Raw genomic sequence first — 25,393 nt, forward strand, 5'->3', positions numbered from 1 at the left:
GTTAAATAAATAAAACATAGGTCAACAAAAACAAACAATGGAGCAAATGCATCCCTAGTAGCACTTGATGCTGTTCAAGAAGAAGCGTTCCATTAAAGCTAGAGGCCAGTAGTAAAGTCTCCTACGATATCAATAATGTCCTTATTTCTGTCATGACAAGACACGAACTCATTTTGTAATTGAATTCTCACCATAGAATTAGGCTATTCGGAAAGAATTCATAGCCTAATTCTATGGTGAGAATTAAATTACAAAATGATTTACAGTTTAATACATTTTAGAATAAGGCTAATGGGGTCTGAATACTTTCCGACGGCACTAAGTGTAATGGAACTTAGTCTTGATCAAGAGTTAAGACCTAGCAAAGCAAAGCTCGGCATAACTGTCAACAAGGCAGCGTGCTGAGTTGTTCAGAAACATACAATATCCTTTTCCATAAAATATACTCGAATTTTCAAACTAGTTTTCATTGAGAAGGCAGTTAGTGTTTTTATCTAAATCAATCACTTTTGAATGTGAAAACACAGAATACTATTCTACGCGCTTAACCCTACATCACTTTGGTTTTAGCCGACTTTGGCTCACGCCCGGGAGGCAGACCGTTTTGAAAACTAATGCAATCAACGCTAACCAATCCGGGCATTAATCAAAGTCGGGGCATTAATCAAATCCCCTCCTTGATGATTGACAATATCCATAAGCAATCGTTGCGTTCACGAGCTCACAGATGTCCCAATAGCTGAATAGCATGACGGTGAGGGGCGGATCATATAATTCAACGAGAGGAAGAGATGGGATTTGTCTTTGTGTTGACATATTGATTGCGGCGAGGTACAGTAAGGTACAGTAATCATTGTATGCATGTTATGTTTTACTCTTCAACTCACGGCCCCAATATTGGCTGTATAGTGAAATGCGATGTTATAGCGTAGCTATTAACGTAATTGGAGTGCAATGTTTTCACTGGTAGTTGTTAGCTAACACACAGACACTTAGTTACTGCTGAGTGAGATTCATTGTTAGCCTGCTAGCTAACGTTAGCTACCGTAGTTAAATTGATGCGCTCGTGAACCCTGTGTAGGCAGTACAACAGGAATACTATACTAGTCAGACAACACCCATGACGCTGATCGTTGACCTTGTTAAGTCAGAGAAGCAAAGTTAGCTAACTAGGTTTTAACGACGTCAGATGGTTTTATAATATAGATAGCTAAGTTAGCAGTATGGTTTAGCCAGGCAGATGGCTAGCTTGTTAGCTCCAAGAACTGGCTGACTGTCCGACATGTTTTCTTACGAAACCATCGAAAAGGCGGTTAATACGAACCAAGTATTTGGCCTATATACTAATGGTTATTCTCCACATATTTGAAATACAATAGCAAAAAATGAAGTAACTAGTTAGAAATCGCTAGCTAACTGATAACGTTAGCTGTGTAGCTAGCTCATTATTCATTACTAACTCCTAGTCACCTACTCCTAGTTAGCAAATAAACCAGGTGCTTATTCATTACGCCGATTATTTTGCAAAACTTGTCTCAAACGAAACGGGGAGGGACCTACCTGAATTTGTCCAATATAAACTCTCGTTTTAATAGCAAAACATTTTAGTTGTTCAACTGTTTCGACTGATTAACGTCACACCCCAGGACTTATTGTCTCGCTGCCTGGCTTGGTGGACTTTGCCGTTGTTCATGACCATATTTCTGATTTTGTCTTTATTTCTTAGTGTTTGAATGGATATTACCAGGTCCACGGAGAAATGGGTAAAGCAAGACAAGGTTATTGTGGAGCCCTCTTACATTTTGTCATCTGTCAACGAATCTAGTTGGTGCACTTCTAATGCACCCTCAACTTTAAGTATAGCTAGGTTCATGTATTTAGTTAGCTGTTATGGAGTTGTTGGAACTCCTTTCCATATTTTGACGACATGATATGGAATATTATACATATACAAAGTGAGAGTGCATTAATTGGACAAAGAAGGTTATGAAACCTTGAATACATAAACATTCAGTTTGTCTCTGGGAAATAAATGGTAGTTGAGCTGGTAAACTAGCTACGATATTTCTCTAAACTACAATGTTCTCTCTATACTATACAACTGGTGTTTCTTAGCTATGTTGATGATATTTTTTTCCTGGCTGTTATTTTTTTTTTCTTCTCTTCATGAACAGCAATTCATTGTAATCTTATTTAATATTTGCCAAATACAGACTTTTTGCTAATATGCATCACCATAGCCTTTTATTATTTTTGACCACAATGGATCAGTATTGTGAAAAAACTAACTCTGGTCATCCTAGAGCATCATATCACAGACAACTCTAGAGCAGCGAATGGATTTGGCTGATGTCGATTTTTGTTTTGCTTTTTCAAGGAGAGGCCTCTGTCTTCCTCCATGATGCTGTCGAGTAAGAAGTCAGACGCAGGTTCATCTTCCTCTGCCGCTTCCACCTCCTTGGCGCCAGGGGGAGCTGAGCGGTCCCTTGAGGCCCAGGCCCCGGCCCAGGTGGGGGCCCCTCCCTTGGCCCCAGGCGCCGTGGAGATCAAAAAGAAGGAGCGGGCCTCTCCTAGTGGGGAACCTGGTGGGCCCCCGCAGCCCCACCTCCCTGGCCCCGGGGGGGTGGACCTGGACACGGCCGAGGGTCGCAGGACAAGCCGCCGCAAGCGATCAAAAGTAAACAACCTATAATACCTGTCCACCCATCTTAGCGCGAAATGGAATAAGTCACTCCAGGCATGTACCCCCATCAGCCCTAGACCAAGAGCACATTGAATGACTAATGATAAAGTTAATACAGTAATCTTGGTATGTCGATCTAATTAGTGGTGAACAACACCAGAGCAGTACAGGGAGCTTGACCATTTGCTTCATCTTAGGTGAGCCGGAACGTGGTTTTAATGGAGCGTTTATTGTGCATCTTGTTGCAGGTGGAGTACCGCGAGATGGACGAGAGCCTGGCCAATCTGTCTGAGGACGAATACTACTCTGAGGAGGAGCGCAATGCCAAGGCGGAGAAGGAGCGCAAGCAGGTGATCCCGCCACCGGCGCCGCCCATTGAGGAGGAGGTGGACAGCGAGCCTGAGGAGCCCTCTGGTGAGTGTGAGTTGGACTGTGCGAAAGTGCGTGCCTGCAAGTGCAAATGTAACATTTGGGCAGCGAAAGGTGTGTGTGTGTCAGGACGGGTGTTGAGGGTGGCGTGTTTGTCGTTTTTCAGGTGTGGAGGGAGCTGCGTTCCAGAGCCGGCTGCCCCATGATCGCATGACCTCCCAGGAGGCCGCCTGCTTCCCGGACATCATCAGCGGGCCCCAGCAGACGCAGAAAGTGTTCCTGTACATCCGCAACCGCACAGTGAGAACACACCTACTTCATTAACAAGACTTGCTTAGTTCTGGAGAATATTGTACATTTGAATTTGGGTCTGAAATTGTGGCAAATTATTTGTTTCAGCTCCAACTTTGGCTTGATAACCCGAAAATCCAGCTAACCTTCGAAGCCACAACACAACAACTTGAAGCGCCATACAACAGTGATACTGTGCTAGTGCACAGGATACACAGTTACCTGGAGAGACACGGCCTCATCAACTTTGGCATCTACAAGAGAGTCAAGCCTTTACCAAGTGAGTACATTAGCCTTTTACTATCTGCCTGCTATACTATAGTAACTGCATGTACAATGCTTATGCTCACATTTAGATATGGGCATTTCCATGTAAAAAAAAAAAGTCCCAAGAGCTGTTCATAGGACCACATCAAATTTGGTGTCAAATTAAAGCTGAGTCTGTTTTTTTTCTTTTAAAGGAAGGTGTGTATATACAGAGGTAAGGGGGTCTTAAAAAACAACTAGCAGAAAAGGTCTTAAATGCTATTAGTAATACATCAAAACACTGTTGAAGTAAAGACCACTGCGAACTAATATCAACATTTCATTTTTGCTATAATTATTATCCTTCTGTAAGTTTAAGAAATATTACCTATTGCCTTGTCATTCTGTTACCAAAACCCCACATATCTTTAAAGCCCCCACGCAGTCTTTGTAATGCTTTTACGTTTTTTAAATTATCACTATGTCTAATAAATCAGTTTATTTAATGAAAATAACTTCTAAATATATTTGTAATCATTTATTTCCTCCAATCTGATTGTGTGGGTGTTAGGGCATACGTTTGAATATTTTAACACACAGCCCTGATTGGCTGATAGGATGATCTAGAGCCCACCTCCTTTCCCAGATGAACAGTCATTGGTCTATTATAAACGGGTCACGTTGTGACGTCATGATGTGGGACAAAAGTTCCATCCCACCTGAACAGGCTGAAATTGCAGGCATTTGTTTTCATTTTTTTTTTACACGAAGTGCATTATCATAATGTTATTTCGACCTCGTAGTGTCGAAATATCATGAGGGAGTATAATGAAAGTTCACAGAAGTAACAAGTGAAGGTAGACCTACCAATTATTTATAGTATTTTTACTGATAAAGATGTGGTTTATGATTTATGAAGTGACCACAACCAAATTGGTAACATAATGAGTAGTAGAATGACTTCAACTGAATTGGCTACAATGGGAATCCATAGTAGTCACAAACCACAGTTGGATCACCTGCTACTGTCTTGCCTCCCACTGGCATACTGTTATGTTCAGCTAATAATTGTTTTATTTTTCTTTCTGTCGCGTGCTGGTCAAAGCAAGAGTGTTAAAACAGCCTGGACAACCCGCCCCCCTCTCTCTCCCTGTCGCTCTCTCTCTCCAGTTAATGTCACCTGTCTCGACCCTTACTGACACCTACCCATGAGCCCCCTCTTTCCATTTACTGTAACCAGCCATCTCCCCCACTGAGTACCGGACGTCCATGGACGCTGAAAAGTATTTGGTCAGTCCAAATCGGAACCAATTGTCGTTCTGCCCCTGAACAAGGCAGTTAACCCACAGTTCCCCGTTAAGCCGTCATTGTAAATAAGAACAGATTCTTAACTGACTTGCCTAGTTAAAGGTTTAATAAAAAAATGATATAAAGAATGTAGGTAATCTTGCATTTTACCAGAGAAAAGGCTAAACTGAGAGAATTTCCAGCGGAAAAGTACTTTCACATCAGTCGGAGCACTGTCTCCTGATAGAATGCTCCTTCGTGAATTCTCATCTGAGTAGAGAAGTGCAACTGAAGAAAAAAGCATCTAATCAACAGTGGCATTATTTTCAATTATAAAATGGGTTGTTTGGATCCTGGATGCTGATTGGTTAATAGCAAGGAGTTATAATTTGGGGGTTCAACCCTAAACCTCATGTGACTCAACATAATTTGTTTTTATCGATGTGTCAAAATAGCTGGTTATGTTTAATCACTCTGGTTCCCCTGTTCCCCTGTAGCAAAGAAGACAGGCAAGGTGATCATCATCGGAGGGGGTGTGTCTGGGCTGGCGGCCGCGCGGCAGTTGCAGAGTTTCGGCATGGATGTGACAGTACTGGAGGCCAGGGTGGGTCAATAGCGCATCACACATCGATACGAGCCCAACTTCATTGGGGCACGCTGTAGCAAAACACTTTGCAATTGAAAACTAACATTTTTCGTATTGGACAAGGTGAGAAATGACATCTGATTTCTTCCATTTTGTGCCAATTGAACACGACCTACATCTAACCTTCAGCTAATACAGTGATACTGACCAGTAATGCAACGTTTTGGCCTGGTGGAACAGCTAATGGTTAGGGTTTTCCTCTTTGTTGTGGTAATTTGGTTGTTGTTTCCTCTCAGGACCGTGTTGGGGGGAGAGTGGCCACGTTCCGGAAGGGCAACTATGTGGCTGATCTGGGGGCCATGGTGGTGACCGGACTGGGTAAGGCATTCATTCATAGACACACACACGTGCAGGTGGTAATGAACATTACACGGAAGTGAAAATGAATTCCTGTGCCATCCTGTCATCCCCCCCCCCCCCCCCCCCCCCCATGCAACAGTTCTATAACTCTAACTTTCCTATCCTGTCCCAATAAAAATCACTTCCATCCCGTGCTCATTTTAACATGCCCAAATCAGAAGTAACTTCCTCCGTGAGCTGCTCGTCTGTCTGTCCCCTGCTCCTTCCCTACGCTGCATTTGTTCCATGTGCTCTCTCTGTGTGTGTGTCCATAGCAACGGCTCCACTTGGACGAGAGAGAGCTATTTTCCATTGCCTGCTCAGCTGAAGGGCCTATTTTATTTATATATAGTGATTGAAAACAGAAGAACATGTGTTCCTGTTGGAGGGGCAGGGGGGTAAAATCATGTCCTTCTAAAACTGCTTATAACACACAACTCCGTTTAAAATAATTCCTGTACTGCCCGTTCCTGTGGGCTGTTAATCCTCTCCTGAACTTGGCTCTAGAATTTCACTCCAGTTCCTGTAGGAATCTCGCTGGAGCCACAAGACCCATGGGAGTCTTGTTCCTATGTCAACCTCTAATGTACATGATTGAAAGCCACTTTGAACAGTCATTTCAAATGGGCCTGCGATGACAGCTTCTCACCAGCAGATGGTGGTGTTGACCATGTAAATGTAGTCTGGGCCCATATGAGCCAAGTGTCTGAGTAGGAGTGCTGATCAAGGATCTGTCCATATACATTTCTTCATTATGACCTAAAAGGCCAAACTGATCCTATATCAGCACTCCTACTAAGACGCCTTGTGGATACAGGCCCTGATCAATGTAGTCTGAAGAAATAGGACTGGACAGGCAAATTACGGTTTATCACTTCTTTGTTTCATGGAAGACTGTAAAAAACGACAATTGAATATGAAACCGTGAGATTCCACAAATGTGTTTCAAATGATACCAAGTTTGGTCATATTCAGTTTGTGTCACATTCAATATTTGCAAATAAAAATCGCCGCTATCTATCCAGCCAGGCTGTTAAACTATGACATTACTTGTAGTTCTAACATTGCAATCTAATATAGTTTATGTGATATTGAGGGCATAGAACTAGTCTATAGATTCTATGGCGGTAGGCCAATATCCTGATGTTCTATCTGGTGTGTTCTAGGAGGGAATCCCATGGCGGTGGTCAGCAAGCAGGTTAACATGGAGCTAGCCAAGATCAAACAGAAGTGTCCTCTGTACGAAGCCAACGGTCAAGCTGTGAGTGTTGCATCGCTAGCTATTTGGGTCACTCACTTAGTTTGAGTTATGAGGTTTAGGCCACACACTGCATATATGCCAATGCACTGCAGTAGAGTGAAATGCTTGTAGAACATTATAACAAAATGAATTGTCGTATTACATTGGTGTTTTGGTGTCTCGTGCAAGCATGCTCGACTTTGAAGTGTCTGCTAACCACAAATGTAACCTACAACCATTGTACTGTATATAGAAATATTTTATTTATGTTCCCCCAATGTTAACTCTCTCTGTTTTGTTATTTACCTCTTGTGTTGAAGATGTTTAGATTTCATCCAGCACACCACTATGTGCTGTGTTAGCTAGCTGGGCCCTTACTTTGTCCGCAGGGCTGCTTGTTTCCGCGGAACGCAAGCAAAGCGCAGGGTGGATTCAGTTAACCACTTAGCAGGGTGGATTCAGTTAGCCGCTTAGCCTAGCGTGTCATCAACAGCAGCTCTGCCCTCTCTTTGTTGAGACCAGACTCTCCAAATGTGCTACCGCTAAACTGGAAATAACCAGCAGTGTCCTCTTCCAACTATTATTTTCTCCCTCTGTCATGCAGCGGTAGGATGTTTGGGGTTATTTTCAGGCCTGGGTCATATTCATTAGGGCCAAACATAGAAAAAACGTTTTTCAACCGAAAATGATTACTTCTTATTGGACAAGTTGAGGTAGTCCCTACCTGTCTCAGTCCATTTTATTTTGTTTGGTGCCTAATGAAAATGACCCTGTTCAGAGGTGGTAGTCAGGGATAGGGCAGCTGGTCACTCTCCACACAGCGCAACTGGTTTCCTTTTCTGCAGGGGAAGCTAATTAAGTGTCCTTTTTTCAAGTGTGGTTAAATCTGTTTAACATTTTAAAGGAAAGAGTCACACATTTTGAATCATATGACACAAAACTCATCATACCGGCTGTATTTCTGCCTGCTAGTGCGGCGAATAGTTCAAACACATGAACATATGAAATGACCCCGGGAATCGAGAGAACAACATTGCTCAGAGATGCACAAATACACCCGTTTTTTAAAATGTTATATTGTATCTTTCCTTTAAGTTTGTTTATTTAATTTGTTCATTCTCTCTCCTCTCGACCCCTCCCGTGTTTATCATCTGGTGGACCGCTAAAGGGTGAACGATGCACAAGTGTATGTATTGGTTTACTACATGATAACATTGTTCACCTATTGTTAATAATTAATGTTGAATCCTATGTCGGTACACTTTGAAGTAGACCGTAATAGAACTGGGTCTGTCCTTGAGTGTCCTGAAAGGCACCTGTCTGTTAACTGTCTGTAGAAGCCTTGTAGTCAGCAATAGCTTTTCTTTCACTTTTTTCCCAAGAGGTATATTTCTCTTGACCATGTCCCAGTGGTAGAGGAAGCGATTCCTTTCTAAATTGGATTGTTATTCCTTATGCCTGCATGTTCATGAATAACATAAAATGCTATAATCATATTGTTCATTATTAATATTCAATTCTAGAATCCTAATGTTCATTGTTGATCTAATCATCAGGTGCCCAAGGAGAAGGATGAGATGGTGGAGCAGGAGTTCAACCGTCTGCTGGAGGCCACCTCCTACCTCAGCCACCAGCTGGACTTCAACTTCCTCAACAACAAGCCTGTGTCCTTGGGACAGGCCCTGGAGGTGGTCATTCAGTAAGTGTTTTGTCCCGGCATTTTGTCCCGGCATATGCAGGGCGTGGCAACTTGCACAAATTCTGCGGCGATGGTTGTATTTAGTTTTTTAATAATAAATAAATAAAAATATCCCTCTTTCTCAACGGCACATATCAATTCTTAGGTGTTCTTTTGACTGGTAACTTCCAATAGGTTGCAGGAGAAACATGTGAAAGATGAGCAGATAGAGCACTGGAAGAAGATAGTCAAGACCCAAGAGGATCTCAAGGAGCTGTTGAACAAGGTGACCATGAGTACCACTGTATCTCAGAGGTCAAAAGAGCAACATAAGTAGCTTTAATGTAGATGCCTGTGGATGTACTCTTTCCCTCCTTTTAATCTGTTTTCTCCTCCTTTGTCTATCTACCTTTCTCTCTTCCCCCTCCCTCATTCTCTCAGATGGTGGGTACCAAGGAGAGGGTCAAGGAGCTTCATCAGCAGCACAAGGAGGCCAGTGAGGTCAAGCCCCCCAGAGACATCACTGCCGAGTTCCTGGTCAAGAGCAAGCACCGCGACCTCACTGCACTCTGCAAGGTGAGACCACTCATGCTCTCACCCTACTGTAGAGGCAGAGGATAGGTTTCTTCCATTTTTCCCAGACCTCAAGTGGACTCCTGATGTGGTTTAAGCATTGTTGTGGCCTTAGAACATCCTAAAACAGATTTGATAGGGCCCTACTTGTTCCATACAAATAGCTGCAAGCAGTTAATGGCACATTACTTTGATTACTTTCCCATTTGCTTATTTCTTTTTCCAAAACAAACTCCATTCTTGTACCGTGTGGTACTTCCTGCAGACTCACACACAACGTGGATAAGCCATACATTTAACAGCTGGAGTCATTAGCTGGAGCATCACCTATTTCTAGCCTCCAGACACAATTCGATTCAATTAAATGTGTTCTCAACGTATGTTTTCAATTCAACCATTTTTGGGCAATTATCAGAGTGTTTTTCAGAGCCTAAAATGAACACCTGCCAAATGTGGGTAGATTTTGGCATTGGTGGGTAAGATGTCTATTTCACCAGCCACATTGGCAGGTGGTCAGGGCTCCACAGTGTGCGCAATTCACTCGCATTTGTGAATAGAATGGTCAAGTAGGATCTGTGTACCCGCTGTTGATGGCATTTCAATCGACTAATGAAATAAATGTTACTCAGATTTCCCAAATAATTGTGGTCGTTATATAGCAAGTATCTCCTCCATTCAAGTCTTAACTTCATTTGAGTAAACTTATTAGGGGGAAATATAGAGCTTAATGATTATAGCCAACTTGCTGCCACAGTATGAGCTTAGCGTAAACCATGTTAATATATTAAATGGATGGATTGGATTTGGGTCATTTAAAGGGATACTTCGGGATTTTGGCAATGAGACCCTTTGTCTATTTCCCCAGAGTCAGATGAACTCGTGGATGGATTTTTGTATTTTTGTATTTTTTTTATCTCTGCATGCAGTTTGAAGGAAGTTGCTAACTAGTGCAATTGCTAACTAGCGGTCTACTAGCATGCTAGTAGATACCCATAGACCTGATAACGCTAGTTAGCATTGGCTCACAAACTAACTCTAACTTCTTTCCTACTGGAAACGGAGACATAAAAATGGTATCCACGAGTTCATCTGACTCTGGGGAAGTAGATTGCCAACATCCCGAAGTGTCCCTTTAAGCCAAGGAGACAGAAGTGTACTTGAGACCATAGGGGCACAGCCTAACTTTCACTTAAATCTAATTTTCACCTAATTTCCCATTGACGTCAATGCACGACTAAGTGAAAATTCGACATAAGTAGAACTAAGGATGTGCCTCAGAGACAAAAAATGGTAAACAAGACGGTTTCAGCAGCATGTGTTTGTGGTCCAATGCTTTGCCTGTGTGTATCATTAAAGGCAGTACAGCCTCACTTTCAGCGCAGATAAAACTCCACCTCAAGTGTATTTTCGGGAAGCAAGTTTAAACACAGCTGCTGTCTGAACTCGAGTCGTCTTTTGGTCGACTGCCTCCTGAAAAGGCACTTCTAAGGCTTGACTCAGCTTGGTCTGTCTGGCTGGAAATGGTGTGCATGCACACACACACACACACACACACACACACACACACACTGAGAGCGTGTGTTGTACTCGTACAGGCTAGAACGGGGTCGGGGAGGCCTTGAAGGTGGGTGTCAATGGCTGCACGGGTAGGTGATGAAACCTGGACAGGGTGACTCAGTCCATTAAACTGAGTGGGCTGACTTTACTTTTAACCTTCTTGTGTGCACAAATAGATGTACCCCAGTGTTTCCCGTTCTATTGCTCAGGTTGGCCCCCATGCCTGAAACCAGTCAACTTCAAATGGATTCCTGAATGCTCCATTGGCGGCCTTTGTGTCTTGCCAAGAAAAATAAATGCGCGCTCCTAGTTTTTTTGTTTTGTACCTTTACCACTTTTTTCCGCAATTGGTAGTTAGTCTTGTCCCATTGCTGCAACTCCCGTACTGACTCGGGAGAGGCGAAGGTCGAGAGCCATGCGTCCTCCGAAACAACCCTGCCAAGCCGCACTGCTTCTTGACACACTATTCGCTTAACCCGGAAGCCAGCCGCACCAATGTGTCGGAGGAAACACTGTACAACTGCCGACCGAAGTCAGCTTGCAGGCGCCCGGCCCGCCTACAAGGAGTCGCTAAAGCGCAATGAGACAACGACATCCCGGCCTTAGACCGCTGCGCCACTCGGGAGGCCTCATGTCTCAGTGTTAAACTCCTTTCTCTTCCCCTCTCCTGTAGGAGTATGATGAGTTGGTGGAGTCGCAGGTCAAACTGGAGGAGAAGCTACAGGAACTGGAGGCCAACCCACCCAGGTAACACTTGAACACCTTCGCTCCACTGTAAAGGGCTGCTGTTGTACTATTCTTTAAGCATGTGGGTGTGCTCTATCCTGGGTGCCAGTCTGTCTCTGCTCTTTCTTATGGAATTGTCGTGGCAATGTTTAGCTTGTCAATGACAATGGAGTAGGCTAAAGTACAAACAGATCTGGGACCAGGCTAGATGTGCTCGCATCCATCTGATCTTTTTTTTCCACCCTCTGCCGATCTCTCCACAGTGACGTGTACTTGTCGTCCCGGGACAGGCAGATACTTGACTGGCACTTTGCCAACTTGGAATTTGCCAATGCCACGCCCCTCTCTACTCTCTCACTCAAGCACTGGGACCAGGTACACTCGCACTCACTCATTACTCACTTAGGTCCAGTATGTAGCTTTGTAGTTGACCTGACCAAATTCACATAGAATGTGAGTTATAGATCTGTCATCCTCAATGAAAGCCATTCTGATAAGCGGTGGATCCATTCTATGTGTAATACTTCTATGCTCCTTGTCCTTAAGTTTCGCTTTTGCGTCTTGCTTTCGGTTTGTACACCAGCTTGAAATAGCTGAAAAATGTTTTTTTTTGGTTATTGAAAGTATTCAGACCCATTTGACTTTTTACACATTTTGTTATGTTACAGCCTTGTTCTAAAATTGATTAAATGGTGTAGTTTTTTTTCCCTTCGTCAATCTACACAGAATACCCAATAATGACAAAGCAAAATCAGTTTGTAGAAATTATAGGGGAAAAAAGAAAAAAAACTATCACATTTGCATAAGTATTCAGACTATTTACTTTGTTGAAGAATGTTTGGCAGCGATTACAGCCTTGAGTCTTCTCGGGTATGACGCTACAATCTTGGCACACCAGTATCAAGGACATTCAGAGACTTGCCACGAAGTCACTCCTACGTTGGCTTAGCTGCGTGCTTAGGGTCGTTGTCCTGTTGGAAGGTGAACCTTCGCCCCAGTCTGAGGTCCTGAGCGTTCTGGAGCAGGTTTTCATCAACAATCGCTCTGTAATTTGCTCTGTTCATCTTTCCCTCGATCCTGACTAGTCTCCCAGTCCCTGCCGCTGAAAAACATCCCCACATCATGCTTCTGCCACCACGCTTCACCGTAGGGATGATGCCAGGTTTCCTCCAGACGGGAAGCTTGGCATTCAGGCCAAAGTGTTCAGTCTTCATTTCATCAGACCAGGGAATCTTGTTTCTCATGGTCTGAGTCCTTTACGTGCCTTTTGGCAAACTCCAAGTGGCCTGTCATGTGCCTTTTACTGAGGATTGGCTTCCGTCTGGTCACTCTACCATAAAGGCCTGATTGGTGGAGTGCTGCTGAGATGGTTGTCCTTCTGGAAGGTTCTCTGATCTCCACAGAGGAACTCTGGAGCTCTGTCAGAGTGACCATCAGGTTCTTGGTCACCTCCCTGACCAAGGCCCTTCTCCCCCGATTGCTCAGTTTGGCCGGGTGGTCAGCTGTAAGAAGAGTCTAGGTGGTTCCAGACTTCTTCCATTTTAAGAATGATGGAGGCCACTGTGTTCTTGGGGACCTTCAATGCTGCAGAATTGTTTTGGTACCCTTCCCCAGATCTGCGCCTCGGCACAATCCTGTCTCGGAGCTCTACGGACAATTCCCTGGACCTCATTGCTTGGTTTTTGCTTAAACGTGCACTTTCAACTGTGGGACCGTATATAGACTGTATCCAGGCTGTATCACAACCGTTTGTGATTGGGAATTTGGCCCAGTGTTGTCCGGGTTTGGCCGGTTTAGGCCATCATTGTAAATAAGAATTTGTTCTTAACTGACTTGCCTAGTTAAATATGATTCTTAGCAACCAGGTAATGGTAGATTGATTTGTATATATTGCTGTGACGGTCATGGAATTTTGAATAATGGTTGTTTTGTCAGCCAAATGACCACGGTTACCCTAAGAACCATTTATATAGCAAAAAAAAATAAAAAATGTAGATTTTCTCCTCCGCTCCTGACTGCATGTGCAGAAACGTGATGTTCTATGTTTAGTGTTTTAGCTAAGCTGACAGCTAGCAGAGGGAATAGCTATATCAAGTCAGTGTTCCCTGTTTTTGGAAAGCCATTGGGTGCATGCAATTCATGATACTTGTTTGCTACCCCACATTGATAATGTGACTGTACGTCTGAGGGCATAGCTGGATTTGTTATTAGTGTCCCGCTCCTTGAATGCGGCAGCTTTAGCTCGGTGCGGATGTTGCCTGTAATCCATGGCTTCTGGTTGGGATATGTACGTATGGTCATTGTGAGGACGACGTTGTCGATACACTTATTGTTTTAGCCGGTGACTGAGGTGGTATACTCCTCAATGCCATTGGATGAATCCCGGAACATATTCCAGTCTGTGCTAGCAAAACAGTCCTGTAGTGTACATTCCACGTCATCTGACCACTTCTGTATTGTGCGAGTCACTGGTACTTCCTGCTTTCATTTTTGCATGTAAGCAGGAATCAGGAGGATAGAATCATGGTCAGATTTGCCAAATGGAAGCTGGGGAAGAGCTTTATCTATCTGTGTGTGGACTAAATGTGGTCTAGAGTTTATTTTCCTCTGGTTGCACATGTGACATGCTGGTCGAAATTAGGTATAACGGATATAAATTGCAATAAAGTCCCCGGCCACTAGGAGTGCCGCGTCTGGATTAGTATTTTCTTGTTTGCTTATGGCCTTTTATACAGCTTATTGAGTGCGGTCTTAGTGCCAGCATCAGTTTGTGGTGGTAAATAGACAGCTACGAAAAATATAGATAACTCTCTTGGTTAATAGTGTGGTCTACCTCAGGGGAGCAATAGCTCGAGACTTCTTTAATTTTATACATCGCGTACCAGCTGTTATTGACAAATATACACGCACCCCATCCCTCTTCCTGCCGATGCATGGAAAACGCAGCCAGCTTTATAATCTCAGTGTCGTCGTTCAGCCACGACTGTGAAACATAAAATATTACAGTTTTTAATGTCCCGTTTGGAAGGATAGTCTCGATCGTAGATCATCCAGTGATAACCATCTGTTCTATTGGCCAATGTGCAGAGGTGGTTTACCCACTCGCGGATGAATTCTCACCAGGCACCCCGACCTCCGCCACCTGTATTTCCGTCTTTTCTTCATGCAAAGGATGGGGATTTGGGCCTGGTCTCGGGGAAGCAGTATGTCCGTTACGTCAGACTCATTAAATAAAAAATCTTCGTCCAGTTCAAGGTGAATAATCGCTGATCTGATGTCCAGAAGCTCTTTTCGGTCATATGAGACAGTAGCAGCAACATTGTGTACAAAATAAGTTAGAAACAAACAAATAGCACAGTTGGTTAGGAGCCCGTAAAATGGCAGCCATCCCCTCCTGCACATTTTATTTTGAGTAAAGTTTGTCGCCTTAAAATGTTTTTACATCAACTTCATTTATCTATTTTTTTATATATAAAAACAGTTATTGCCATTTTATTTTCATGAGCTTCATCCATAATCGTCGGTTACACGATTATACAATTACTACAATTACTACAATTACGTTCTAGCCCTATATATTGCGCCTTTAAGATTTCTTCCTGCAGTACATGGACTTTCCCCTCCCTAAACCAATCCATCTTGTCCTGGAAATTCTCTCTCCTATTATGCACATCCATACTAGATCCGATTTCAAACACGTACTATACACGGCTATTAGACACCAGATCTTGTTGAATTCATTCCTTTCAAACCACCAGGCTATAGTCCCCGTAAACTGCAAGTACCCTTCTAAGCCCTTGTAAACCAATCAATCAAATGTATTTTTATTATCCCCTTTTTTCATCAGCAGTTTTCTCCTTGTCCCTGTAAACCATATATAACCCACATTTTGTGTTCTCCCTCCCTTTTTCTCCTGTCCAGGATGACGACTTTGAGTTCACAGGCAGCCACCTGACAGTGAGGAATGGCTACTCCTGTGTCCCTGTGGCTCTGGCCGAGGGCCTGGACATCAAACTGAACACGGCGGTACGACAGGTCCGATACACCGCCTCTGGTAAGTTTACAGGATATTTGTGGGTAGCTGCGTTTATGCTTGTTTGTCAATCTGTGTCTTTTTTTTGTGTTGTCTGTCTGGGTGTGTCAGTCTGTGTATTCCTTTGTTCATGTGTTACCTGTTAGTGTGTGTTAAACGTGTGTGTGGTGGGAAACCTGTGTGTGCAGGGCCAAATTAATGCAGGGCCTTATCAGGGCTGAAGCCCCTGGGCCAAGGCCCGTGGGAGGCCCAAGAGGCAAAAAAATAAAACATTGAGGAAATACAGTGCATTCGGAAAGTATTCAGACCCCTTCACTTTTTACACATTTTGTTACGTAACAGCCTTATTCTAAAATGTATTAAATAGTTGTTTCCCTGATCAATCTACACACAATACCCCATAATGACAAAGCAAAAAAAAAAAAAAAAATGAACTTTTTGCAAATGTTTAAGTAAATATTCAGACCCTTTACGCAGTACTATGTTGAAGAACCTTTTGGCAGCAATTACAGCTTCAAGTCTTCTTGGGTATGACGCTACAAGCTTGGCACACCTGTATTTGGGGAGTTTCTCCCATCCTCCTCTGCCGATCCGCTCAGGCACTGTCATGTTGGATGGGGAGCGTCGCTGCACAGCTAATTTTAGGTCTCTCTAGAGATGTTCAAGTCCGAGCTCTTGCTGTGTCAGTCAAGGATATTCAGAGACTTGCCCCAAAGCCACTCCTGCATTGTCTTACCTGTGTGCTTAGGGTCGTTGTCCTGTGGAAAGGTGAACCTTCACCCCAGTCTGATGTCCTGAGCACTCTGGAGCAGGTTTTCATCAAGGATCTCACAGTACTTTACTCTGTATTTCCTTCGATCCTAACTAGTTTCCCAGTCCCTGTTGCTGTTAAACATCCCCACAGCATGACGCTGCCACCACCCATGCGTCACTGTAGGGATGGTTCCTGGTTTCTTCCAGACGTGACACTTGGCATTCATGCCAGAGTTCAATCTTGGTTTCATCAGACCAAGAATCTTGTTTCTAATGGTCTGAGTCCGTTAGGTGCCTGTTGGCAAACTCCAAGTGGGCTGTCGTGTCTTTTACTGAGTGGCTTCTGTCTGGCCACTCTACCATAAAGGCCTGATTGGTGGAGTGCTGCAGAGATGTTTGTCCTTCTGGAAGGTTCTCCCATCTCCACAGAGGAACTCTGGAGCTCTGTCAGAGTGACCATCGGGTTCTTGGTCACCTACCTCAGTTTGGCCTGGCGGCCAGCTCTAGGAAGAGTCTTGGTGGTTCTAAACGTCTTCAATTTAAAATGGAGGCCACAGTGTTCTTAGACCTTTTTTTAATGCGCTGAAACTTTTTGGTACCCTCTGTCAGATCTGTTTCTCGACACTCCTGTCTCCGAGCTCTACGGACAATTCCTTCTACCTCATTGCTTGATTATTTATTTTTTGCTCTGACATGTACTGTCAACTGTGGGACCTTTTTTATATAGACCGGTGTGTGCCTGTCCAATCAATTGAATTTACCACAGGCGGACTTCAATCAAGTTGTAGAAACATCTCAAACATGGTCAATGGGATCAGGATGCACCTGAGCTCAATTTTGAGACTCATAACAAAGGGTCTGAATACTTTAGGTGTTTCTGCTTTTTATATGTTTTTATATTAACCGACACACTGAACAAAAATATATAAATACAACATGTTAAGTGTTGGTCCCATGTTTCATGAGCTGAAATAACAGATTGCAGAAATTTGTTAACATCCCTGTTATTGAGTATTTCTCCTCTGCCAAGATAATCCACCCACCTGACAGGTGTGGCATATCAAGAAACTGATTAAACGGCATGATCATTACTCAGGTGCACCTTGTGCTTGGGACAATAAAAGGCCACTCTAAAATGTGCAGTTTTGTCACGACACACACAAATGTCCCAGGTTTTGAGGGAGCATGCAACTGGAATGCCTACTGCAGGAATTTCCACCGGAGCTGTTGCCAGATAATTTAATAAGCCATAAGCCTCCTCTAACTTCATCTCAGAGAATTGGTCAGTACATTCAACTGGCCTCACATCCGCAGTCCATTTGTGTGGGAGAGCGGTTTGCTGCTACCAATGTTGCGAACAGTGCGCCCCGTGGTGGGGTTATGGTATCGGCAGGCATAAGCTACGGACAAGGAACACATTTTATTGCATTTTATCGATGACAATTTCAATACACAGAGATACCGTGACGAGGTCCATTGTCGGCCATTCATACACTGTCATCACCTCATGTTTCATTGGGATAATGCACGGCCCCATGTCGCAAGGAGCTGTACACAATTCCTGGAAGCTGAACATGTCCCAGTTCTTCCATGGCCTGCATACTCACCAGACATGTTACCCATTGAGCCTCTTTGGGATGCTTTGGATCGACTTGTAGGACAGCGTTTTCCAGTTCCCGCCGATATCCAGCAACTTCGCACCGTCATTGAGTGGGACAACATTCCATAGGCCACAATCAACATCCTGATCAACTCTATGCGAAGGAGATGTCGCATTGCATGAGGCAAATGGTGGTCACACCAGATACGGACTGGTTTTCGAATCTACACCCTACCTTTTTCTTTTTAAGGTATCTGTGACCAACAGATGCATATGTGAAATCTGTAGATTAGTGCCTAATGAATTTATTTTAATTGACTGATTTCCTTATATGAACTGTAACCTAGTAAATTCTTTGAAATTGTTGCGTTTTTATATTGCCCCCTAATATTGTACAATCTGTGTCGCTTCTTTGCCCTGGGCTATTTGTTTGAATTCAAGACCAGATTGATCTGTTTGTCGGAGTAGCCACTCATTTAGGTCATTTGTGTTGTATTAAAAATTATTCAGCTAATGTCTTTTGTCATGTAAATGACGTAGTATTGCATGAAATGCGTTTTTTAAAAGGCAAACTCTTTATTCGGAACCTGCAACCAAAAAAAATTCAATTTGTGGTAACCCTAAAACGCCTCTGCTGAACTGTAGCCTATGCCACATGGCAAATATTATGGCTTTATTATAAAGGGCCTTCTTCAACAGGAAATTTACGAAGCATTGAATTGCATCTGGTGCACAGATTTGTTTTGTGGGGGGGTGGGGACCTGTGTGTGTTTTGTTGTTTGACTAATTGCGTGTGTGTCTCTCGATCTCCAGGCTGTGAGGTGATTGCGGTGAACACACGCTCCACCACTCAGACGTTCATTTACAAGTGTGACGCGGTTCTGTGCACCCTGCCCCTGGGTGTCATGAAGCAACAGCCCCCCGCCGTCCAGTTTGTTCCCCCCCTGCCCGAGTGGAAGACCTCTGCTATCCAGAGGATGGGCTTTGGTAACCTCAACAAGGTACGGAAACACCCCTCCACTTGGCTTTGCCACACTGTCTGTTATTTTTGGTGTTTATCCATGTGGATTGAGATGAATGTAAGACTTGAGTCTTGCTGCTGTACAAATCGATGTCTAAAAAAAGCCTCTTGGCTCACTTGTTAGTAAACACCTAGGAAGCAAAGTAAAATCATAGATATTTCTCGCTGTCAAGACATGTATTTCACTCATTCACTCACCCTGTCAATTTACATGAGCATCTTCATTAGCATCCCGAGGCACCACTTTGCGTCCAGCATGAATCAGCCCAGGTGTTTTGTACATACACAGTGCAAAAAAACAAGGTTACCTCTCTCCCCAAAATAGCATTTTTATCCTGGTTTATATCACCCCTGGGAGGGAGAGTTGGAGTGTGTACGGGTGGGTGAGTGAGGGTTTTGTCAATCTGTTAGTAATCAGATCAGAATCCATCCTCCACTTTCTCTCTCCCTCCCTCTCTCTTTTCTCACTGAGCCCCAATGTGCATCATCTACTGCAGCGTTTCCATCTCCTAATTCGGCTGCAGCAGAAAATGCTGCATCATTATGCAATGTGGTGCCTCGTGGCCACCAGAGGGAGCGCTGCCTCTGGAAACAATTGAATAGAGCCTAAACTCCACAACCTTTTGGTCAGCAAAATAGTCATAATGAAAATATTTTTGTGTGAAGTGGGTCTTAAACAAATTAGACGAATATAGAACAGTCAGTTGGAACCATAGAACTGAATGATATAATCTCTATCTAATTCTGTGTTTAGTGCAATGATGAAATGCAGTCGCTCAGGCTTCTCACATTTGGTCAAGTTCCATCTTTCCCTCGGGTGTCTCTTATGAAACAGTTCTCTTCTGATTCATCTGACTCTTCAGGGTTCTTTCCATATAGTGAACAGTGCCAGATCACTAGCATCATCAGAAAGGCCCAGAGCTCAGAATTCCTCCCGCTCTCCCAGTCTCCATGCTCCGACCTGTTTTGTTACCTCGCCACAAGGCCATCAAACCAGACTTATTGCCCAACTCCAAACTTTGCCTGGGAAACTGCCCTGACTAGATTGTGTTTTTGGTGTGTATTGAATCACTCATGCTGATATTGTGTGTCCCTCCCGTCACTAGGTGGTGCTGTGCTTTGACCGTGTCTTCTGGGACCCTAGTGTGAACCTGTTTGGCCATGTGGGCAGCACTACAGCCAGCAGGGGAGAACTCTTCCTCTTCTGGAACCTCTACAAAGGTGAGCACAGTGAACCAGGCAATTCTCTCAACACTGTGGCAATTGGGATCTTTCTCAATCAAATGTAGTTTAAAAAGCCCTTTTTACATCAGCAGTTGAAGTGGTTTACAGACACCCAGCCTGAAACTCCAAAGAGTAAAGCAATGAAGAAGCACAGTGGCTTGGGGGAAAACTCCTATTTTCTTAGTTTTAAATGTCCGTCCTTTCATCTCCTTCATTGCACCGATCTGAAAGAACTGACCAGATGAAAGGCGGCCATAATGATGAGCTCCTTACACCATGTAGTTTTCAATTGTCAAGTCGTCCACAGTGCAGATGAAAGGGAGGACGCAAGGAGAGGCTGGATTTGTAAGCAATTGAGATCGAGACGTGGTGACATTTTGGATGATGTCACCCATTTTGACTTGGGACAGAATTTCATTCACCTATGCCTCTGAAGTTCATCAATGTGTTTCCCCCCCCCCCTCCCAGCACCCGTACTGCTGGCACTGATGGCAGGAGAGGCGGCTGGCATCATGGAGAACATCAGTGACGATGTCATCGTCGGACGCTGCCTCGCCATCCTCAAAGGCATCTTTGGAAGCAGTGCAGTACCTCAGGCATGTGCGAATTGGCTTTCTTTGGACATAGAAATAGAATTACACTCAATATGGCTGCTGGTCCACCCATCACGGAATGTTGACTTGAATCTGAATTTTTGTTATAGTTATGTTTCTACGAGTCATCTCAAACCACCAGTCAAATACATAATGAAAAAAGGTCATGTAAGCTAATCATATGTAGTTATTCATGTTGGTTAGCTTTGGAACTGTTTAGTATTTACCAACCATGCTTACTGGAATCTGATATCGGCATGGAAACTCACCGCTGTTTGTTGTCACGGCAGCCCAAGGAAACGGTGGTGACGCGTTGGCGTGCCGACCCCTGGGCGCGGGGCTCCTACTCGTACGTGGCGGCCGGTTCCTCTGGTAACGACTATGACCTCATGGCCCAGCCCATCACCCCTGGCCCCGCCATCCCCGGAGCGTCACAGGTAACACATCTGACCACTGTGATACATTACGAGACAGTTTCCCGGATAGACATTAAACTTAGTCCTGGGTCAATAAGCATGCAGTGGAGAATCTCCATTTTTAAAGTGCTTTCTGGTCCAGGACTAGTCTAAGTCTGTGCCCGGGAAACGGTACTCTATACATTACATATTAGGGATTAACACCGGTAACCAGGATCCTGGGACCACTTCACACAGGATCTTGGGACCACTTCGCACAGGCAAAATCCAAGAGAAACTTGGTTCTGTCTGTTTTCCACCAGACACTGGGAGATTAATTCACGTTTCAGCAGGACAATAACCTAAAACACAAGGCCAAATCTACACTAGAGTTGCTTACCAAGAAGACATTTGAATGATCCTGAGTGGCCTAGTTACAGTCTGCTTGAAAAGCTATGGCAAGACTTGTAAATGGTTGTCTAGCAACAATCAACAACCAATTTGACAGAGCTTGAAGAATTTAGAAAATATTATGTGCAAAGCTCTTAGACTTACCCAGAAAGACTCATAGCTGTAATCGCTGCCAAAGGGGATTCTAACATGTATTGACTCAGAACTGTGAATACTTACATAAATTATTTATTTATGTATTTCATTTTCAATACATTTGCTAATATTTCTAAAAGCATGTTTTCACTTTGTCATTATGGGGTGTTGCGTGAGAAATTGTGTGGAGAAAGTCAAGGGCTATGAATGCTTTCTGAAGGCACTGTATTAATTTAAACTAATGTTGAGGACAACGCAGCAGATGTGGGTGGCAGCGGAGTGAGGAGACGAAACAGCCTTTGGTCATAGAAAAAGTGCAGCGAGAAACTCTTAGTTATGATCAACTGAAGGATGAAAATATTGGAATATAGTAGGCTAATGGAATTGAAGGCATGTATCAAATTATTCCTTACACTGAAATTCCCAAAGTCATATCCAAATATTTAAAGCAATCGTGGTGTTTGTGTGTGTGGTCTCCTAGATTATCATTTCGGCACCGTTTTGATTGGGACAGTGCCATTGCGCTGCTTTGAGACAATCGTGGGGGACTCTAGATAACTAGACTGACACGGATAGATTTTTCACTGAATCTCTGTTTGGATATTCGGTAACAATTAGGCTGGGGAGGTGAGCGCTAATGATCATATATTAGCTGATCAGAACATTTTGCTAGCATGTTATACAAGTGGATTTTGTTCTTCAGCCTTTCCTACTCATGACCAAAAGTCTGTGACTTCTCTGATAATCAATCAATGTGATTTTTTTTTTTTTTCACTGAATCGGCCTGTAGAATCGGCCTGTGGTTAATTGATCTCTGGCTGGACAGGTGGAAGTGGTAGCTTATTTGTTTGCTCATCTATCGTCCCAATCTGACTGAAACCCAACATTTTGACTCCTGTCTGGCATGAAAATTCCTAACTTTGTTCTGTAATCCATTGGTTTTATTATCAAAGCACGTCTCGCCTGTGCACGTCAAAATACTGCTGTAACATTTCACCCGTCTCTTGCTGCTGCCCATAATGAGTGTTTCGGTAGGGAAGGTTTGATCAACAAATGGTATGAATATATATAACAGAACAGAGTTGGTCACCGTTAAGATGCGTTACCTTGATATTTAAACAATTTCCTTATAAACAAAGACGATAATCCTCATCTGAATCATTAAATGGCCCATTGCTCTAAGCCAATGAGAATGTTGAATATTACCACACGCTAGAAAGTCGCTCTGCACATTTCATGAATTTTTTGGGCCAATCCCATTCACTAAACCACCAGAGCATGTGTGCAAATCTCATCCTCCTTAGCCAACCCACAATTATTTGACCAAACCGAGTGGTTCCCGACACAGATGTTTTAGGGTCGTTCTGATGTTGACACACTAATTGACGGGAACACTCAAATTTATGTTTGGGATGATGAGTGTGTCGTTTTGATGGTTTAGTTTTATTATTTTTTTCCCATTTTTCGCAGCCTGTCCCTCGTCTGTTCTTTGCTGGGGAGCACACTATCCGGAATTACCCGGCCACGGTGCATGGTGCCCTGCTCAGCGGCCTGCGAGAGGCGGGACGCATCGCAGACCAGTTCCTGGGCGCCATGTACACCCTCCCCCGACAGGCCACGCCCACCGCCGCCCTTCAGCCCTCCCCCGGCGTCTAGACCCCTTTCCCTTTACAATGTCCTTCCATGTTCAAGTGATGTCAGTGACTCCTGTTAACAAAGACTCTTTAGATGTAAAGAATGTGCCTGTCATTTGTGTGTTTTGTTTTAACCCCACCAATGCTAATATATGGACAGAACAGTGAAACCCCAATGTACATTCCCAAAGGACGAGCCAGCACCAGCACATTACTTAGCCTGTTCTTGTCCCCTTAATATGATGACATCCACCACCACCTCACTAAGTCAACGCTGTGAGTCCTCATAGCTGATGCAGCTAGGCGGAACCTTCAATGGAAGTCTCAGATGGTTCAGTCTCCCTTCCGGCTCTGCTAGCTAACCTCCGTGCTGCTAGAGTGTGATCAGTCATGGATGAGGGTAGGAATTTGCCTATTTGGAGGGACAGATCTAAACCAGGGTCTACTATGAGCAGGGTAGCCAGTTCCTACCCCAGTAGCTGACCTTGTCCCAGCAATAAAGATGAATGGGCTGGAGAGGAGGAATGGAATCCAGAAACAGAGGGCAGCCGATCAAGCGCTGCTCCCTACCTACTGTACTTGTAAAGGGCAGGTGCGCTGCGCTATCTACCAACACAATTGCACTCACTCCCATTGAAACTTTTTCCCCCCCTATTGAAATGCTAGTTGCTGCAATGTTGTAGCCTACAAGTGTGTTGTATTGATTCTTTTAAGGCTAATGTCGCTAATGTTAGTTGTGTGCTTCCTGCTGAAGAGGACCTCTACCATGTAGGGTTGGAGTAAAGAAAATAGCAGTTTGTATTGAAATGCAAAGAGATACATACTATGATGATTGTTGAGAGAGAAATTAGTTGTGAATGTTTTTGTTAATTATTTTAACAGCTAGTTTTGATATTTTATTGTTATTGCATACTTAAAAAAAAACATTTTTGCCATAAAAATAAATACATCTTGTGTCAAGAAAATTAGTTTCTTACTGAACAAGTTCAGATGGTGTCTGCAGTGTTTCACTCAGCTTTCTTCCATTTCATCCCTAGTTAACACAATCCAGGTGGTTATGAGTGGAGGAGACTAGCTTCCTGACCAGTGTCTACACACAGTGTGCATCACAAGCTCTCATTTCTCCTGAAGTGTACACTCGTTCACTACCCACAAATCTAAAAGCATTGGATTGGGAGGCATGGGCTAGTGGGAGTTTCTGCCATATTTATTATACCAGTAATTTCCTTTTAAAATCAATATAGGGATGTGAACAAGTGCAGACTTTGGGAGGAAGGAGAGATCATTGGGACTCCCCACTAGCCACACATCTCTGACCTGCGTGGCCTTCTGTGTTTTATGTAGTGCTGACTCCCTGTCATCTTCCTGACCATTGGCCTGCTCCCTGGAGCGTGTATGCGTGTGGTGGCTGCGACAGGCTTTGGCAGCTTACGCCATTGTAGGGGTCTGATGGACCAATGGAAAAATTGCACTGGGAAGTTTGGGAACATAGCTCAGTGCCAATACCCCTATATTAGAGGGATTTTCCCTGTGCATAGAACTGTGGACCACAGAGGTTTGACTTAACTATGGTAACTTTGGTTGGAAATGTATTGAAATAGCTCTCAAGGTTGGCACTGGGTTATTTCCATGTGTGGTTTACCATGGGGCTCAGGGTGGCTGGTGGGCTTTGTATTATCTATACACACACACAAGTTTCCATTGCAGTTCGGAACTTTCCTCTCCTATGGGCAGGTGTGTGTCTCCCTGCTTGCGAGATATGTTAGACAAAGCTTTGAAGGAGGCTGCCTTCGGCGTGTCTGAACAAATCTCCAACAGCCATGTGACTCACACAGCAGCCTGTACAGATGCCACAGGTAGGGTGGAAATGTACCCAAGACTCTTGTCACGTGACAGTTCCAAGAATCAGCTAGAGGTATCAAACTCATTCCATGGGAGGCCTAGTTTTTTCATTTGAAT

The 25,393-nt window shown here is 43.8% G+C and overlaps 1 protein-coding gene across 2 annotated transcripts; it reads left to right on the forward strand.

Annotated features, from left to right (window-relative positions):
* The first annotated feature begins 766 nt into the window (after window positions 1-766).
* Window positions 767-24,423, forward strand: kdm1a (lysine (K)-specific demethylase 1a). Of its 2 annotated transcripts, none has more exons than XM_038967565.1 (20): window positions 767-841; window positions 2,378-2,677; window positions 2,929-3,097; window positions 3,219-3,352; window positions 3,452-3,623; window positions 5,374-5,480; window positions 5,759-5,840; window positions 7,028-7,122; window positions 8,270-8,287; window positions 8,658-8,800; window positions 8,975-9,065; window positions 9,221-9,355; window positions 11,583-11,656; window positions 11,899-12,010; window positions 15,557-15,689; window positions 18,835-19,022; window positions 20,149-20,263; window positions 20,735-20,862; window positions 21,150-21,296; window positions 23,271-24,423. In XM_038967565.1, exons 2-20 carry the CDS (start codon window positions 2,399-2,401, stop codon window positions 23,454-23,456), a joined length of 2,508 nt encoding a protein of 835 aa, XP_038823493.1. In that variant the 5' UTR covers window positions 767-841; window positions 2,378-2,398; the 3' UTR covers window positions 23,457-24,423. The 2 variants fall into 2 exon arrangements, with proteins under 2 accessions (XP_038823493.1, XP_038823494.1); XM_038967566.1 differs by having other exon boundaries at window positions 2,932-3,097.
* Window positions 24,424-25,393: the final 970 nt, after the last annotated feature.

The sequence above is a fragment of the Salvelinus namaycush genome, chromosome 28 (assembly GCF_016432855.1).
Source record: "Salvelinus namaycush isolate Seneca chromosome 28, SaNama_1.0, whole genome shotgun sequence".
In the NCBI taxonomy this organism is placed as follows: Eukaryota; Metazoa; Chordata; class Actinopteri; order Salmoniformes; family Salmonidae; genus Salvelinus; species Salvelinus namaycush.

Coding starts and splice junctions, on each gene's coding strand:
- kdm1a (XM_038967565.1), top strand. CDS start 2,399: ATGATGCTGTCGAGTAAGAAGTCAGACGCAGGTTCATCTTCCTCTGCC. Junction 2,678..2,928: donor GCCGCCGCAAGCGATCAAAA/GTAAACAACCTA, acceptor TGCATCTTGTTG/CAGGTGGAGTACCGCGAGAT. Junction 3,624..5,373: donor GAGAGTCAAGCCTTTACCAA/GTGAGTACATTA, acceptor GTTCCCCTGTAG/CAAAGAAGACAGGCAAGGTG.